Source organism: Pristiophorus japonicus, chromosome 19 (genome assembly GCF_044704955.1).
Source record: "Pristiophorus japonicus isolate sPriJap1 chromosome 19, sPriJap1.hap1, whole genome shotgun sequence".
Taxonomy (NCBI): domain Eukaryota; kingdom Metazoa; phylum Chordata; class Chondrichthyes; family Pristiophoridae; genus Pristiophorus; species Pristiophorus japonicus.
Genome location: NC_091995.1, coordinates 51,832,315 through 51,851,599, shown reverse-complemented (window position 1 = coordinate 51,851,599; position 19,285 = coordinate 51,832,315). Strand labels below are relative to the sequence as shown.

Here is a 19,285-nt window from a genome sequence, read left to right as displayed (position 1 = left end):
ATTTCACTTCCTAATTTTTCTTACCTAAATGTGAAATCTCACACTTATCTGTTAAAATTAATTTGGCAATTAAATGCCCGAAACACATTTATGATGTTTTCTTGTAATTTGTTGCAGTCTCTCTCAGCAGTTACTATCTCCTCCCAGAATGTGTTCTCGTCCGCAAATTTAGAAATTGAGCTTTTGATTCTAAAGTCCAAATCGTTAATATAAATTATGAGCAAACGTTGTATATTCATAGCTTGGGGAAAAAATGGTAGTTCAGTCAGGACCTTATCACTGAAAGAATAAAATGCACAGGGGATTATTTACAGAATTAATCAGTTGCGGGGAACAGTTGGCTGTTTCAACAGATAGCTACATGTGTTACTGACGGGAGTGGGGCTTGAGGGATAACGAAACTGCTGTAGAGTTTAGATCAATTGAAAGCAACAAATATATTTGTAGAATTGATTTTATTTCTGATCTGAAAAATTGTTTTGTATTTGTTCAGGTCCGATATCGCATGTCTTACAATGTCGCAAAAGTTAATAATACCCAAGCATCTTTGATCTTCGACAATATGACATCTAATATGGGGACCCGATGACAACTCATTTGCTTTTGGAGATTCCTGTTTGCTGCTATCAATTGAACAACTTCTCCTCGTTTACGATGGATGTAATTACATTTTAATTCTGTGAAGCAATTTAACTCATTTCAGTAAATTAGCAATGAGAGCCATGGGACGCTTAATCACATTCTTCAATTGCTCTCTGAATTTGCTCTGGGACACTGCATAAATAAACGTGTTAGTGCAAGTACTCAAACATCTCAGCATGTATCCAGATAGTTCTGCAATGGTGAAAGAGTCGCTGTAATCTACTTCTAAAAATTGAGTACTTGTAAATTGCACACATATGAAAACTATCAAAATTACCATCCATAACAATATAAAACTGCCAGATATAGCGAGCAGTAAAATGATCGATTTCCTTCGGTTCTCCATTTCTGGATCACTGTGATTCTGAACCTTGATGTTTCCTCGAAGTCCCGTCCTCACTCTATTGGTCAATACAATGTGCCTGATGGTCAGGGCATTCAGCAGCATGATCAACACAAATGGAGCAAATGGGGTTAAAATTGTATCCAACCACAAAAATGCTACCCATATGGGTAAGGTGTAGAAACTTGATTTTACATAGCAGGACCATGGTACATTGTCAGTTATTTCCCGTGGTTCATATACAAAGTAGATTGGAATATTTTCTAATATGCTTAATGAGCACACCACTGCTATCACCACAACCGCAGTTTTTTAGGTGCAATATTTTGTTCACAACGTTTGGTAGCAAATAGCGACACATCGATCAAATGTGAAAGCCACCTTTAGACAGACAGAGCAATCAATGGAAACAAAAAGTAAGGCGAGATTGAGACTACAAATTGGAGTATAATTCAGGAATGAATATGGAAAATAAGAATCTTTCATCTCATACAGAATCACTTCAAATATTAGGACAATTAGATCAGCCGCTGCCATGGCCACCAGGTAACGGGTGATGCATTTGGAGAGACCGCACTTTCCACGGGAGAGAATGACGATTGTCACCAAATTAGCTGCAAAAAAGAAGAAATCAAATTACTAACATTCCCTAACGTCACAGGATGATCAGTCGAGATAAATGTGTATGAAATTCATGGAAAGGTTTCTTATCACTCAAATCTCTCTCTCTTTATTTCTCCCAATCGATCAGATGATACTAGTAATTCTTCGAAGATACATTTATTCATGCGTACACATCGCTAACTTATTCTGAGTTACTTCAAAGGAACAAAATGTTGCAGTGAATGGTTTGATTTTCAACTTTCTACCGGGCCAACAATGGGCTTTTCCGACTGGCGGCCACAATTGAATCCACCTGAGTTTCATTTCCTTTCACTTCAACATAAAGGAATGTCCAGCTAGGTGCAACACGGGCGGCTGATTTGCTTATCCCTGTCCCTCCAGACACATCATGGTGAAGCTTTCCATCTGTCCTTCCTGGTGTAAACCGGCGTTGCGGAGCGACTGACAGACAATATCGGATGGCCAAACCTTTATCGCCAGTTTTAAGCCAAACTTCAGGTTGAAAATTTACCCAATTTGTGTCTGCTTATTGCAAATATCCTCAATAATCATGCAATGTCGGTTTCAGGGCGATAGCACGATTCTGATTGTAATATTCAATCGTTCAATCTTTGGGGAGCAGGTTCCAATTCCAACCAGGTGTCCTTCCCGTGCTTTTCCTCAGCAAATGACCAGAAAATAAAGCTTTCTCAGTGACACATTGCTTCATATGCACAATATAATAAGAAACATTTTATTATGGATTGTGTCCCAACTATATGTCACCTGAATCTCTTACATCAAAGCAATCAGTTAAATGACGAGCGATATATGAGTCTGAGCATGGGCAGAGGGAATTTTATGATATATCCGATATTATTAGAAATGTGGATACTGGTTTGCCTCAGATGAAAACATTTAAAGCGCATTTGTAATTTAGTTTATTAATATTGTATAATAGCTATTAATACAAATCGCGCTCCGGAAATAATAACTATGCTGTGTAAATAAACGCAGGATCGCCGAGGGGGTAATGCAGGGGCCGCCCATTATCTGCCCGTTCGATGTCCATTTCCTTAGACCAATGGAGCTGAATATTGGGAGGGGTATATAACAGGCCATTCCGCCCAAGGATGTCTACCCCCAGATAGATGCTGCTACTTGAGATGACCGTCTTAAAGAATTTCTCAACATTCCTCCCAGATGTATTTTGAGCTGTGTATTTTAATCAAAGTGTGAATATTGTCCACCATGTACGACGTATAAACTGTTTTTTAGCGTCTCGTCTTAGCCGAATAATGTAAAAGCCAATAGCTCTTGTCTCAGACCCAAATCACTAATAGGAGCGGATATTTAAGCTTTTGGAACTGCACCTTGTAGAAACATAGAGCAGGAAATTTGTCTGACAATAGGGACAACCCATATAATTACCATCTCATAATAGATCGATTCCCTGTTTTGCGCCTGATGTATGAACTAACTTCAGTAACAAACAATGTTTGAAAAAAATCTACCGACAGATGAATTCACGTTTATTATTGCTTTGAATTATTTATTTCTTCGGTTAACAAATGGGGAGAAAGAACAAGCAGCAAAGAGGAAACTTTTCACCTTTAACACACGGATAATAATGTAAAGAACAGGCACCTTGCCCATTGTAAACCCCACGTGACCTTCATTGCATTGTTGGAGGTGGAATTGACCAGGGCATCAGGGATGTAATGTGTGCAGCAACATTATTGAATACAATTACTGGGGAGTGATCAGCAGATCTCCTCTGATAACCTTAACCCTTTACATTGTTTCTCCCGGATTACAATGATATTTTTTCGAGGCTGTGGTGGGATTTTAGAGCAGACCAGTGGACATTCTATTGGAGTCACTCTATTTCTACCATACACAGAAACTTGGGATAGATTGTAGTCTTCATCGCCTGGGCATTAAACATCAGCCCGCTCTGTGGGATAGAAATTGGTTTTGGGCAGTAGCGCTGAACAGGATGGTATCGCATCGACCGCCTGTTATACCCTTCGCTTGATATTGAGTTCTATTAAAATCAATGGAACTCAATATGGAAGGGTGTGAGATGCATACACGATAGATAATGAGGGAGCTCGACAAGGTGGACGCAGAAAGGATATTTGCACTCATAGGGGAAACTAAAACTAGGGGACATAGTCTGAGAATAAGGGGTCACCCATTTAAAACCGAGATGAGGAGACATTTTTTCTCTCAGAGGGTTGTAAATCTATGGAATTCTCTGCCCCAGAGAGCTGTGGAGGCTGGGTCATTGAATATATTTAAGGCGGAGATAGTCAGATTTTTGAGTGATAAGGGAGAAAAGGGTTGTGGCGAGCGGGCAGGGAGGTGGAGCTGAATCCATGATCAGTCATGGTCTTATTGAATGGGGGAGCAGGCTCGAGGGGCCAAATAGCCTACTCATGCTCCTATTTATTATATTATTATGTTCGTATGTTCTGCTAGCACCAGTCTACCCCTGTATATAAGATGGCGAATGTGTTAGCTGTGGCCACAAATTTTATCAGAAATCGCCCGAATTTCATCCATTGGTAGTAATGGAGGACAATCCACTGTTTTTAGGGAAACATGTCCTCCACAGAGGATTTGGCATTTTGTGCTTAGCACAGACAATGCAGAACACCCCGGATGTAAAGACTAAAATCTATCCCATGGTTACCAGAGAAATCACCACTCGCATTTAGAATTACAACAATGCAGCAACAGCTGGACGCGCTTTAGTATCACTTATCTCGTTTTGTTTTGCAGCCTGAGAACTGACTCCAGCTTAAAGTAACACACTATATCACAGTTTCAGAATCAAGCGCTTCAGGTTCTCCATATGCTCTATTACGGAATAGTTGCCAGCAATCAATGACTTCGCCTGACACAAACATATAGTGGCCATTGCACCCACGGGTTTCTATGGCCAGTAGCAGCGATAGAAACTCATTGCTGCCGTCCCAACTCGGAAAATTAGTGGCCATGGACACAAATTATATTTAGATTGATTTCCCCCGCACCAGTCCGCGCTTTGCAATTGTGACTCAAAATGACGAGGTGTTGTCGACCAAAATGTATACCATAGTCTATAGTTATGTTATAAATACACCAACAACTTCGAGTTTCGTCCTAAGAGGTTTCTGCATGCAAGGCATGCCAGATGTAAGTGGTGAAATTGTTCTTCACCAGTAGCGCAAAATAAACTCATAGCGAATAGACGGTGTGCTTCACAATGCGCGGATTTCTCTCAAAGAAAACCAACATCAGACTGGGTGTAAAATGAGCGGCCCATTCCCTCCGAGTCCGTCTCGCGCTGCTGATGAAGACCAATTTCAGCGCCTGAGTTTCAGTTTCCAGCCTTGTTTACCCGCTGCTGGCTAGCTGCATGCGGCAGAAAGGCGCCCTGAGCTGCTGCCGGTTGGGAAGTGCGGGGAACCATTCGGCTCCGATGCTAATCTGCTAATGGGCGGGTTGCAATCCCAAGGAGGCGACAATACGCGAGCAGTGTGACGGAGTGTTTTGTGGGGCACGGAAGGATATCTTCAGTTTCTTCTGGGTTCACAAATATACAACAGAAAATGTCCTTTGTCTTTTCTTGAGCAGCCTCCTGAAATCCCTTTAACAATTGCTGGTTTGGCAACTGGATCTGATACTAATACTTGTCTTAGACACAAAACTACAAGAATGTCCTTTAAGACCGGGACATATCTACTGAATTGCTGAATTTAAGTGGTCAGAGTAAATTGTGCTTCTACTGAGGTTGTTACATTAAAAATATGACAGAAACTTGCAGTCATTTGGTTTACTTCTATGATGCCGATAATCAGTTTCTGCAAATCAAACACATCAAAACAAACAGGTAATATCATTACACGATGGCAGGAACAGTGACACAGTGAAGCACTGTTAAAAATGAGCATTAACTGATTGTAAGAGGCTTACCAGGAAGACCAACTATTGCAAGAATTGGATAGTAAATCTTTTCTATCTGTATGATTATTGTCCTTTCCATTGTGTGAGAAAAACGAAGTTGCCAGTTTGTGTTGAAAAACTTCTGTTTTCAAATTCAGGTCTTATTTCTATCTTAGAGAAACCTCAAGTGACACATGGACATTACACAATAATTTTCATTAGTTACTGTCATTTGAACAAACAAATTAAGGCGAGTCATATTCACCCCTACTCATCAGGGATATTTTGCAATGATATTCTCCATTGACAGAGTAAGGAGTCAAGAATATTAATGTCATCATACGTTCCAAACAAACTATTTCGACATCTGCTTTCCCATAGCAATGGTACAAGACTCTTGAAACTGACGATATTTATTTATAGTTTAATGCGAGGCATTTGATGGAATAAATGTACATCATTATGATGGATTAGCTGTCTCTAGATCCTAGTTACATCAAGAATATTCGCTATCTTCTTTAATTTATGCTATATTTAATTTATATTAAGCACCTCAATGCTACAGGTGAGATCGAAGAGCATTCAGATACACAAAGAAAGTGATATAGTCAGTTGTATACTGCTCAGCAGTCCACAGTTATGCAGAAACTTTTAGTTTCTGAAAGTGTGCAGAGGTAAAAGAGGGATTAACAGTTAGATCGACATGTGTCCCCTCGAATGTCATTTGAATAATCCCTCTGAAATGCTTAGCCACACATGATCATGAAATTTCATTCAATTCCATTGTTCCCATAGTAATGACGACATGAACTGTGCAGACCACAGTCATATAATTGTGGTATATTCTCTGCTACATCACAAGCACACCTGCTGGTACTCTACTTGTAACAAAACGATTTGATGAGTCAGAAATAATCGAATCATTCCAACATTCAACTTCTTCCACATCTGTCGGTAAAATATGATCAATGTGAACAAACCTAACCTGTCCATGGTCAAGCATTTTGACCAAATGTGTGCGAGGACCACATATCTTCACCACTCTTCCTGATAATCACTTTAATCATTTATGGTGACAGTGTAATATATCACTCCACCTAGTGGACGACTGATCCACCTAGTGGACTACTGTGGTAATGCAGCCATTGCTGTAAATAAATAAAGGCATCAGATAGGTTCCTGTGTTAAGAGCTATCTTGAATTCTTTGTGTTTGTGATGTCATAGAGAATATTCCGCATTGGGGACCCTCACTGAAACTTTTGTTGGCAGATGAATCCAGTCAAACAGCAGAGAGACTAGAGAGGTCATTTGTGTTGCAGAACAGCTAAAAATCCGTTTCAACCTGACCGAGAGGCTTGAAATGTTTTTCACTGCAAATAGTACCATCGAAGCCCCCAATGATGAAAACAGTAATCAGGTGATTTTAGAAAGTAAACGGGCTATTTTCCTGACTGAAGCATGCCCAGAGGTGTATGAAACTCTGAAAAATGTGATTGTTCCCATCAAGGCAAAGGACACATCACTTATGGTAATTTTAAGCAAGTTAGAACAGCACGACAGACCTGAGCCTCTGGAAATTGCTGAAAGTTATCATTTTGTAATATGAGATCAGTGAACCAGCGAGAGTATCAGTGAGTACATTGTAGCATTAAAAGAGCTATGCATTCACTATCATTTCCGAAACTTTCAGGACCGAGCTTTGCATGGCCGCTATGTTTTTGGGGTGAAAAATGAAGCAAACAGATGAAAGTTGTTGACAACTTCTAACTTGACTTTTAATTTAGCTTGTCAGACAGCCATGTCAATGGATATGGCTGACCAATATTCCCGAGAATTTTGTACCATTTCCAGTCGTAAGACAACCGAGGTGAATCGCCTGCAGGTTAAAAATAAAATGCAGTTGGACCCCAAGGCCTCAGCACCTGGCCAAGATAAACATACATTGAAATGATGCCATGGTCAACACATTGCTCAAAGTTGTCTGTATGTGAAGGCAGAATGTTTCTTCTGCAGGAAAACTGGGCATCTTGCCAAGACATGCCAACTGACCAACTTTCAAGGCGATAAGAAGAAATCCCCAGAGAGTACATAGCATGAAAGAAAAGCAATACGAGGAGGTGGTTTTGGAGATACACGTCATCAGGACCACGAAGGTATCTCAAAGTGATTCACAAAGTATCATCATCCAAACAGACATTGCAGGAACCAAAATATCCATGGAAATCGACACTGGTGCATCCATGAGTGTAGTACCGGAATCACTATATCTCGACAAATTGCGTGATTTCCCATTGGAACTGAGGCTACTCAGGAAAGAACATTCCTGTGGTAGGACGTGTCACAGTACCGGTGAAATACAAGGATTAATTTCCCAGCTTACCTCTCTTCATGGTGGCAGGAGACAAGCCTGCCTTGCTAAGTAGAAATTGGTTTGGATCACTGAAGCTGGATTGGAATACGATGTTTCATGTTGAGACGAGATTTGCATCGAAGGATGATGTTATCAAGAAGTATCCAAAGGTGTTCTGTGAAACAGGCAATCCGATCCAAGGCTTCAAGGCGAGTGTCAGAGTACAGAAGGATGCTAGACAAGTTTACTGCAAGCCACATCTTGTACCATATACACTCAAGGAGAAAGTTGAGCAAGAACTCAAAAGACTAGTGACTGAGAACCTTATCTCGAAGATAGATCGATGTGATTGGGATACATTCATTGTTGTTGTACCTAAGTCAGAAGGTAAGGTATGGTTGTATGATGATTATAAAGTAACCATAAACCAAGTTCTAGACGGTAATCTCCCCAATACATTGCCAAATGTAGAAGAAGTGTTCACAATGCTAACAGTTGGACAGATTTCTCAAAGTTAGATCTTACAAATGCCTACTATAACTTGAACTAGACGAGGAGTCCAAGTCATGCTTGACGATAAATACTCATCTAGGCCTATAACAATTTAATAGGCTACCATTTGGAGTGTCTTCCGCCCAGCCATATTCCAAGGCACGATGAACAGATTTTGCAAGGCATTGAAGAGGTAGTGTGTTATTTAGATGATATAATCATTTCAGTACCAAACAGGCAAATCCATAATAACATGTTGAATGAAATGTTCAAACAGCTGGAAAAGCACAGAGTGCGATTCACTTGCGAGCAGTGAGAGTTATTTCAAAACTCGGTGGAATACTTAGGGCACACAATAGACAAAGATGGTTTACATCCAACCAAGCGTAGAGGCCCCAACCTGTGAGAGACCATCAGCGGCAAGTCCGGGCCATAACAGGATCGGCGAGCAGCGGCCATGGGCAGCGTGCTCCTTTCAAGGAAATATTGGATCCAAATCCAAAGAAACGGCAGTTGTCGTTGGACCACAAATTGGTTAATTTTCTAATTACTTATTGTAATACTCCTCATCCAACGACTGATAGAACACCAGCAGAGTTGTTTCTCAAATGGCAGCCACGAATTAGGTTCTCGTTGTTTAGCCAGACTTGGCACAGTCCGTGGAAGAGAAACAATTAAGACAGAAAGTGAATCATGATAGAGGTAGAGTAAGAGGGAGAAGTGTGAAATTAAATCAGAAGGTGAGAGTGAAGAATCATCACCATAAATGGTTAAAGTGCTTACCAGGAGGAGTGGTGAAGGTATGTGGCCCTGTCATTTGAATAAATCTTCTAAATGCTTAGTCGCACATGACCATGAAATGTCATTGAATTCCATTATATCCATAGTAATGACGACATTAACTATATAATAGTTATAATATTAATGGGGTTTTCTTTGTATTTGTCCATGCCTTTGTTTGAAAATTAATGCAGCAAAAAAGTAACCAGTTGTGTGTTGAAGAGGACAGCCTGGTTGGAATGTTACTGCACATGGGCCCAGATTTTGAGATTGGGGGCTTCCGACCTGAAAAATTTCTGCAAATCTACCTGGTAGTCCTGGAGGTTTGCATACTTCGAGTCCTAGCGCTCTATGTAAAGGTCTTCATAGAAGCACACGTATCCCAGGATCATAAGGGTTCCGTACTCATCAATGGGATCATGTGGGCCTGCTCAAGCTACCAGAGTAGGGGTATTCCCATTCAGACTTTTGGTGATTCCGTATATAAGGAACAACCATAAGTATGAATGGTAATCCCCCCCCCCACCCCGCAAAACATATAAACACAAAATAACAAAAAAAGATCACATATGTCAAATTAATGCAAATTGAATGCAATTAATTATTTGAAACAACATTTTTTATTTTTTTACGAATAAATTTACTTATTTTCAAGGGTCTAAAAATAAACTTACCTGATTCAACAGGATTTGCAATGTTTACGTTATGTTTTTAATATCTTTCCCAGTATTGAAAAATTTTACACTGATAAGAGCAGGCCTTACACCTGCTTTTTTCAGTCATACAACTTTGAAGGACATTCACTGGGCAGCTGTTCGGCAAATAGCCCAAATCTCTGCCCACGAAGGTCCTTTAATTTCGCAAGCGTGCGATCAGTCAACAGAATTTTTGACAGATCACAAGTGCCGGGTTTAGGGACCTGTGCCCCGCAGGGTCTTAAACCTGGAACTTAAGTGGACACCACGGGCACATGCGTCCCTCCTATGCACCTGTGGGGAGGGTGACAATCAGTGATTTTAATCTGTCTGATTGGGGAACAATTAATGCATCTTTTATTGAAAAGAGCAAGTATATACAGATATTAAATACAATGCCTCATAAACTCTGAACTCTACCAACGTTCCACCTTATTGAATCCAAGAGATTTGCTGTTCCCTGAGGATCTTCCACTACACACATCCTGTGTGAGGTTTTTCATGACTTTTGTTCTGACTACAGATCTGAAATGATGGACACAAACGATAGAGAAAGTAATGGTTGGGCCAAAGCAGAAGTGGAAAATGGCATCTCTCGGAGGCTCTATTTTAACTCCAGATAATTCTGTTCATGGTGCACATGCATGGGAGCGTCAGTCGGCAGGCTTCACTGGTTTTAACAGTACAGTAACATCGTAGCTATGTTGCTGGAATAGTAATCAAGATGTGTGATCGGGAGATGTAAGATCTAAACCCATCACGGCAGCTGCAGAATTTAAATTCAGTTAATTAAATAAATCTGGAATAAAAGCTTGTGTCAGTAATGGTGACCATTACACTATCTTATTGTCATAAAAACCCATCTGCTACACTAATGACCTTTAGGGAAGGAAATCTGCCGGCCTTACCTGGCAAGGCCTATATGTGACTCCAGACCCACAGCAATTGACGCTTAGCCGCCCTCCAAAATGGACAACTAAGCCACGATATCCTGGTGATGTCCGGTCGCACTGTTAGGACAGACCCAACAGAGGCGGCGGCACACTAGTAAACGGCCTGGTGGGAGTGACCCTTGCAATACTCAACATTGACTCCAGAACCCATGAAGTCTCAGGCATTAGATTAAGCATGGGCAAGGAAAGCTCCTGCTGATTATTACCTCCCGCCCCCTATGATCTAATGAATAAATGTTGAACACCACTTGGAAGAAGCACTGAGGCTAGCAAGTGCACAGAATGTACTTTGGGTGGGGTACTTCAATGTCCATCATAAAAGTGATTCAGTAGCAGCACTATTGACCAAGCTGTTCGAGTCCTGAAGGTATTTGCTGCCAGTCTGGGCCTGCGGCATGTGGTGACTGTACAAACATGAGGGAAAAACCTACTTGACCTCGTCTTCATCAATCTACCTGTAGTAAGTGCATCGGTTCATAATAACATAGAACATAAGACATAGGAACATGGGTAGATTATATGGCCCCTCGAGCCTGCTCCGCCATTCAATAATATCATGGCTGATCTGATCATGGACTCAGCTCCCCACCCGCTGCCCATAACCCCTTATCCCCTTATTGTTTAAGAAACTGTCTATTTATGTCTTAAATGTATTCAATGTCCCAGCTTCCACTGCTCTGAGGCAGCGAATTCCACAGATTGACAACCCTCTGAGAGAAGGAATTTCTCCTCATCTCTGTTTTAAATGGGCGGCCCCTTATTCTAAGATTATGCCCCCTAGTTATAGTCTCCCCCATCAGTAGAAACATATTCTCTGCATCCACCTTGTCAAGCCCCCTCACAATCTTATACGTTTCGATAAGATCACCTCTCACTCTTCTGAATTCCAGTGAGTAGAGGCCCAACCTACTCAGCCTTTCCTCATAAGTCAACCCCAGAATCAACCTAGTGAACCTTCTCGGAACTGCCTCCAAAGCAAGTATATCCTTTTGTAAATAGAGAAACCAAAACTGCATGATGTATTCCATGTGTGGCCTCACCAATACCTTGTATAGCTGTAGCAAGACTTCCCTGCTTTTATATCCATTCCCTTTGCAATAAAGGCCAAGATACCATTGGCCTTCCTGATCACTTGCTGTACTTGTTCCTTTTGTGTTTCATGCATAAGTACCCCCAGGTCCTGCTGTACTACAGCACTTTGTAATATTTCTCCATTTAAATAATAACTTGCTCTTTGATTGTTTTCTGCCAAAGTGCATGACTTCACACTTTCCAACATTGTACTCCATCTGCCACATTTTTGCCCACTTAGCTAGCCTGTCTCTATCCTATTGCAGGTATTTTGTGTCCTCCTCACACATTGCTTTTCCTCCCATCTTTGTATCATCAGCAAACTTGGCTACGTTACACTCCGTCCCATCTTACAAGTCGTTAAATAGATTGTAAATAGTTGGGGTCCCAGCACTGATCCCTGTGGCAGCCCACTAGTTACTGGTTGCCAACCAAAGAATGAACCATTTGTCCGATTCTCTGTTCTCTGTTAGTTAGCCAATCCTTCATTCATGCTAATATGTTACCTCCAATCCCGTGAACTTTTATCTTGCGCAGTAACCTTTTATGTGGCACCTTGTCAAATGCCTTCTGGAAGACCAAATACACCACATCCACTGGTTCCCCTTTATCCATCCTGTTCATTACATCCTCAAAGAACTCAAGCAAATTTGTGAAAGATGACTTCCCCTTTTCAATCTGTGCTGACTCTGCCTGACCGAATTTTACTTTTACAAATGTCCTGCTACTGCTTCTTTAATAATGGTGTCAGTAGGGATGCTGAACTTTATCAGGGACACTTTGAGGGTGCCCTTTTAGCATTTCTGCTGCCCACCTTTGGCTCATTTGCCATGAAGGAGCTCCGAGTAGAGTACTTGCTTTGGGAGTCTCGTGTCTGGCATGCGGGCTATGTGGCCTACCCAGCGGAGCTGATCGAGTGTGGTCAGTGCTTCAATGCTGGGGATGTTAGCCTGAATGAGGATGGTGATATTGGTGCGCCTGTCCTCCCAAGCAATTTGTAGGATTTTGCGGAGACATCATTGGTGGTATTTCTCCAGCAACTTGAGATGTCTACTGTACATGGTCCATGTCTCTGAGCCATATAGGAGGGCAGGAATTACTACAGCTCTGTAGACCATGAGCTCGGTGGATGTTTTTAGGGCCTGGCCTTAAGATACTCCTTTCCTCAGGCGACCGAAGGCTGCACTGGTGCACTGGAGGCAGTGTTGGATCTCGTCATCGATGCCTGCTCTTGTTGATAGGAGGCTCCCGAGATATGGGAAGTGGTCCACGGTGTCCAGGGGCACGCCATGGATCTTGATGACTGGCGGGCAGTGCTGTGCGGTGAGGACAGGATGGTGGAGGACCTTTGTCTTACGGATGTTTAGCGTAAGGCCCATGCTTTCGTACGCCTCAGCAAGTATGTCGACTGTGTCCTGTAGTGCAGCTTCTGTATGTCCGCGTACTGTAACTCGACGACAGAGGTTGGGCTGGTATTGGATCTGGCCTGGAGATGTACAATAACATAACAACATTAATAAATATTATCTTCACAAAAGAGAGGGATTCTGCAGCCATTAGAGGACTGTGAAATATTAGATGAGATAAACATGGATAGAGAGGAAGTATTAAGACGTTTAGCTTCTTTGCCGCAATGAAACATATCACAGGCTGTAAGAATAAACGTGTGCATTAATAATAACATTGAATCAGAGTGTATACATAAACGTCGAAAGTACAGGTTACACAGACAGGCTGCAGTTTGAACTCAAAAGCACAAAACATATTATCAAGTTCAAGCCTCTTGTGGACGGTGCTTAAGGAACAAACCGAGCTTGTCTTCAGGGTAAACAAACCTATCAAAACTAAAAGGAGTTCATTGGAAAACTATGAACCTAATCAAGGAACTGCTCAAATTCCTCCAGACAGTCACATGTGTGAGGAAAGCCAATGAGGAATGCTCTGGAACTAAGGACCAATCCTGGGGCTTTACCAACTTATGTCGAGAGACAAGGTACCTTATGTGAATAAAAAGACTAGCACAAAGCCTGCTCTCTCTTTTCGCTCTTTCTGATGATCATCCACGCGGCACTTCTGGCTGAAGATCGCTGCAAATGCTTCAGCCTTGTCTTTTGCACTCACATGCTGGGTCCGCCGTTATTGAGGATTTGGATAATCATGTAGACTGCTCCTCCCGTTAGTTGTTTAATGGTCCACCACCATTCACAACTGGATGTGGCAGGACAGCAGAGCTTTGAGCCGATCCGTTGATTGTGGGATTGTTTAGCTGTGTTTAGAGCATGCAGCTTTTGCTGTTTAGCATGCATGTAGTCTGTGTTGCAGCTGACACAATTTGGCACCTCATTTATAGGTACAACTGGTACTGTTTCTGGCATAGTTTTCTGCACTCTTCTTTGAACCAGAGTTGGCCCATGGCATGGTGGTAATTGTAGAGTGATGGATATGCCGGGCCATGAGGTTACAGTTTGTGGTTGAGCACAATTATGCTGCTGCTGTGAAGCCCACGGTGCCTCATTTGTGCCCAGTTTTTAGCTGGTAGATCTGTTCTGTATCTACCCCATTTATTACATTGGTAGTGCCACACAGCACAAGGAAGGGGGTCCTCAGTGTGAAGATAGGACTTGGTCTCCACAAGTACTGTGTGGTGATCACTCCTTCCAATAATGTCATGAAAAGATGCATCTGTGACAGGTAGATCGGGGAGGATGAAGTCAACTAGGTTTTTCCCTCGTGTTGGTACTCACACCACCTGTCGCCTCCCAGGCTGGCATCTATGTCTCGGCCAGTAATGGTGCTACCCAGCCAGTCTTGGTGATGGGCATTGAAGTCCCCCTAGGCAAAGTACATTCTGTGCATTTACAACCCTCACCGCTTCTTCCATGTGGTGTTCAATATGGAGGAGTACTGATTCATCAGCTAAGGGAGGGCAGGAGCTATTAATCAGCTTGAGGTTTCATCGGTTATGCTTAACATGGGGTCCAGAGTCAATGCTGAGTCCTGCAAGGGCCACTCCCACACGGCTGAGTAACACGTTGCTGCCACTTCTGCTGGGTCTGTTCTGTCGGTACGACAGGACATCACCAGGAAATAATGGCTTGCTAGTACATTTCAGAGTACAGCTAAGCAAAACCATATTGCTGTGGGTGTCGAGCCACATATAGACCATAACAGATAATGTCTGCAGATTTTATTCCTTAAAGTACATTATTGAACCAGATGTGTTTTTCTGACAATAAAGTAGTTTCATGTTGCCATTACTGCTGCAAGCTTTTATTCCAGATTTATTTAATTAACTGCATTTAAATTCCCCAGCTGCCACGGTGGGTTTTGACCTCACGTCCCTCGATCATTACACGAGGGATCTGAATTACTATTCCAGTAACATAACCACAATGCTACCATACCATAAAATTTGCGAAGACTGCCAACTGACGCTGCTCGACAGGCATGCCACTCATGTTCCCTCTCTGGATTTAAAACAGAGTCTACAGGGATGCCATTTTCCGCATTTGCACTGGCCCAACCATTATTTTCTCTTCCATTTGTGTCCAGCATTTCAAATCTACAGTCAGAACGAAAGTCATGAAAAACCTGAGATGTGATGCGTGTAGTGAATCACTTGAATTCAACAATGTGGAAAATTGACGGAGTTCAGAATTGATGAGGCATTGTTTTAATGCTTTTAAATGGTTGCCCCTTCCAATAAGAGATGCTTTAATTCTTCACCAAGCAGACAGATTAAAATCACCGAATGTCAATTCATGTGTATTCACGTTCCAACCAGACTGTCCTCCTCAACACACAAATGGTTACTTTTCCGCTTAATTAATTTTCAAACAAAGGCGACAAATACAAACAATACCCCATAAATATTACATGATGAATATCTCTACACATACTGATGACGGGCAGAGAAGTGGAGCTGAATCCATGACCAGATCAGCCATGATCTTATTGAATGGCGGAGCAGACTCGAAGGGCCCAATGGCCTACTCCTTCTCCTATTTCTTATGTGCTTATGATCAGCACATTTAACGTCATTACTGCTATGGAATAAGGGAATTTAAAATAAATGTCATGATCATGTACAGTTAAGCATTGTAGAAGGTTTATTGATTCGCTGGGGACAAATATCGTTTAGCTCCGCGCAAGGTCTCTTAATACTTCCAAAAATCTTAACCCGCTGTAGGGCTGGTCAGCGGTATACAACTCACTATATCACTTTCTGTGTATATTTGAATGCTCTTCGATCTCACCTGTAGCATTGAGGCCCTTAATATAAGTTATATTTTGTTATATATTACAGGGGCTGACCTGAGGGGAAACAGCAGCAGAGCAGGAGCAGAGCGGGAGCTATAAAGGAGGAGAGCCCCAGGACAAAGCATGCCGTTAGTTGGAGCTGACCTGAGGGGAAACAGCAGCAGAGCAGGAGCTATAAAGGCGGAGAGCCCCAGAGCACCGACCGCAGGAGCCAGCCACTGCAGGGAGCAGTGCGAGCCAGTTTAAGAGTGTTACGAAGGCAAAGCGGTGACAAACCAGACGTCACGGCAACCCAGGATCCCAGGTAGCGGATTGGTTGGCATCTCTTGGTGTGAGATCGAGCCCAGCGGCGGGGTCAGTGCCAAGAACAGATCAGAGGAAAGCGGCAGGTCGGAGTACAGCGAGTGATCAGAGGGCAGTGGGAGCCCAGAGGATTGAGGACAGCGGGAGTTCGGAGGACAGCGGGAGCCCAGATGTCGGAGGTCAGCGGCAGGTCGGAGGACAGCATGAGCCCAGAGGTCAGAAGGAAGCGGGAGGTCTGAAGACAGTGGGAGCCCAGAGGTCGGAGGACAGCGGGAGGTCGGAGGAAAGCGAGAGTTCGGAGGGCAGCAGGAGTCAGAGGACAGCGAAAGCCCGGCGGGCAGTGGGAGGCCCGGAGGTTGGAGACCCAGAGGTTGGAAACGGTGAGCAGTGGGGTCGGCCCAGGAGTGGTGCAGCGCAGACCAGCAGCGGATCGTGGCCCAGGAGCTCAGCTGACAGTAGGAGTATGCGTGTGTGTATGAACTAGGCCTGTACAGCAGAGCCTGGTCTCCAGTCATCTTGGATCACCTTGCCATTGGACCAAGATCATGCTCTGTCAAGCACGTGTGGTAGCTGGTGTACATCGCCCATCCCACAGTAAAATCATTCATGCACTGCCATTTTCCACACGTTATAATGAAGTTCGGAATGTGGAATGTCAGGATCCTCATAGACAATCCTAACAGCAACAGACTGGAAAGCCACACCACTATCATTGCCTGGAACTTGGGCGGTTCGACATTGACATCATTGCCTAAGCGAGACCCGGTGGGCAGGGGAAGGCCAGCACAAAGAACAAGGTGGTGGCTACACCTTCTGGAAAGGCAAATCAGAAGAAGAACGCTGCCTCCATGGGGTTGGCTTCGCCATATAAAACGAGCTAGTGGGCCATCTCAGAGCCTCCCAGAATGCCTCACGACTCCTCAGCTCATCCTAGCCCGGAACCAGTGCACTACAGTCTTCAGCGCATACGCTCCACCACTGGAAGCTGCAGACAAGACCAAAGAGGAATTCTACTCCAGCCTCGAACAATGCCTGTACCGAGTTCCAACAGGCAACATGCTGATCCTCCTTGGCGATGCCAGAGTTGGAAAGGACACTGATCTCTGGGGAGGTGTGATTGGTAGAGAGAGGGTAGGGAAAGCCAACTCCAACGACATCATCCTTCTGAAAAATGCCAAGAATATGGCCTCATCATAATCAATACCCTGTTCCAACAGAACGACAAATACAAAATATCATGACAACACCCTCGCTCTCAGCACTGGCATCAGCTAGATTACATCATCGTCTGTGTGAGGGACCACAAAGACGTACACATCACATGCACCATAACATCAGCTGACGATTCCTGGACAGATCACCGCCTAATTTGCTCTGATGTTACCATCAACTTTGCCCCAAAACAGAGACGGCAACAGAAACAATGCGGCAGGAAAATCTACGTTGGAGCACTCAAAGATCCTGCTAAGAAAGCCATATTCTTCTAGTGCCTCGCTACCAACCTGATGACTCCCAGTGACCCAGAGATGCAGAGTGTCCACAGCGCCGAGTCTAACCTCGACGCTACCAGAATTAGCACCTGCGAAGTGACACTCAGTCATTCGACCAGGAAACACCAAGACTGGTTTGACGAGAACAACCAGATCCAGGACTTAACATGCAGCAAGTGCAAGGCATTCTTGGACTGGAAGCAACAACACAACACGAGGGCAAGAAAGCAGCTCTACAGATGTCTTGAAAACCGAGGTCCAACAGAAAGCCCGTGACCTAATGAACAGATGGTGGGTGGAGAAAGCTCAAGAAATCCAGCAGCTAGCCGAAAGCCATGACATGCGAGGATTCTTCAGCGCAGTCAATACGACCTATGGCCCAAACAGCCAAGGCCCGACCCCACTACTAGCCAAGAATGGAGCGGTGGTGATGAAGGACTGAGAGTCAGTCAGTGCCTGATTGAAGGAGCACTTCAAGGATCTCCTCAACCGAGAATCTGTCTTCGATGTGATTGTCCTCGATTCTATCCCACAGCATTCCACCTGCCACCATCTCAGCACAACCACAAAGTTGAAAAGGCCATCCGACAACTGGAGAACATCAAGTCATCAGTAGCAGACGGAATCCCCACTGAAGCAGTAGAACATGGTGGAAAAGCACCAGTGGCGTGAATCCGTGACCTCATCTCTCTTATCTGGGAGGAGGAGATCATGCTAGGAGATTTCAGAGACGCTGTAATCATGTCCATCTTCAAGAAAGCTGAGAAGTCCGACTGCGGTAACGACAGCAGAATCTCCCTGTTGTCGACCACTGGGATAGTCATCACATGAATCCTCTTGAATCGTCTTCTTCCTGCAGCTGAAGAGCTCTTCCCAGAGTCGCAATGCGGATTCCGCCCACTAAGGGGCACAATGGACATGATCTTCACCACACGGCAGATACAAGAGAAATGCAGGGAACAGCTCCAACCCTTGCACATTGCCTTCTTTGACCTCACAGAAGCCTTTGATACTCAACCGTGAGGTATTATGGAGTGCCCTTCTCGGATTCAGCTGTTCTCAAAGGTTTGTCACCATCCTCCACCTGCTCCACGATGCTCCAGACCAATAAATCCATCACAGACCCATTCACATTCGGACCGGGGTTAAGCAGGGTTGTGTCATCACACCAATGCTTTTCTCGATCTTCCTTGCTGCAATGCTCCATCTCACCCTCAGCAAGCTCCCCGCTGGAGTGGGGCTAAATTACAGGGCAAACAGGAATCTGTACAGCCTCCACTGCCTCCAGGCCACATCCAAAGTCATCCCATCGTCCATCATCGAATTACAGTTTGGAGATGACGTTTCTGCGGCCGCAACCGAGACTCCA

At 43.6% G+C, this 19,285-nt stretch overlaps 1 protein-coding gene and 1 pseudogene across 1 annotated transcript; both read right to left on the bottom strand.

Moving 5' to 3' along the window:
- Positions 1-19,285, bottom strand: part of LOC139230222 (zinc-binding protein A33-like) — an 853,736-nt pseudogene that overhangs the window by 646,244 nt on the left and 188,207 nt on the right.
- On the bottom strand, positions 695-5,621 carry LOC139230456 (probable G-protein coupled receptor 139). The gene is given in 2 exon segments (XM_070862284.1): positions 695-1,599; positions 5,552-5,621. Coding segments are annotated over 2 exon segments (975 nt in total).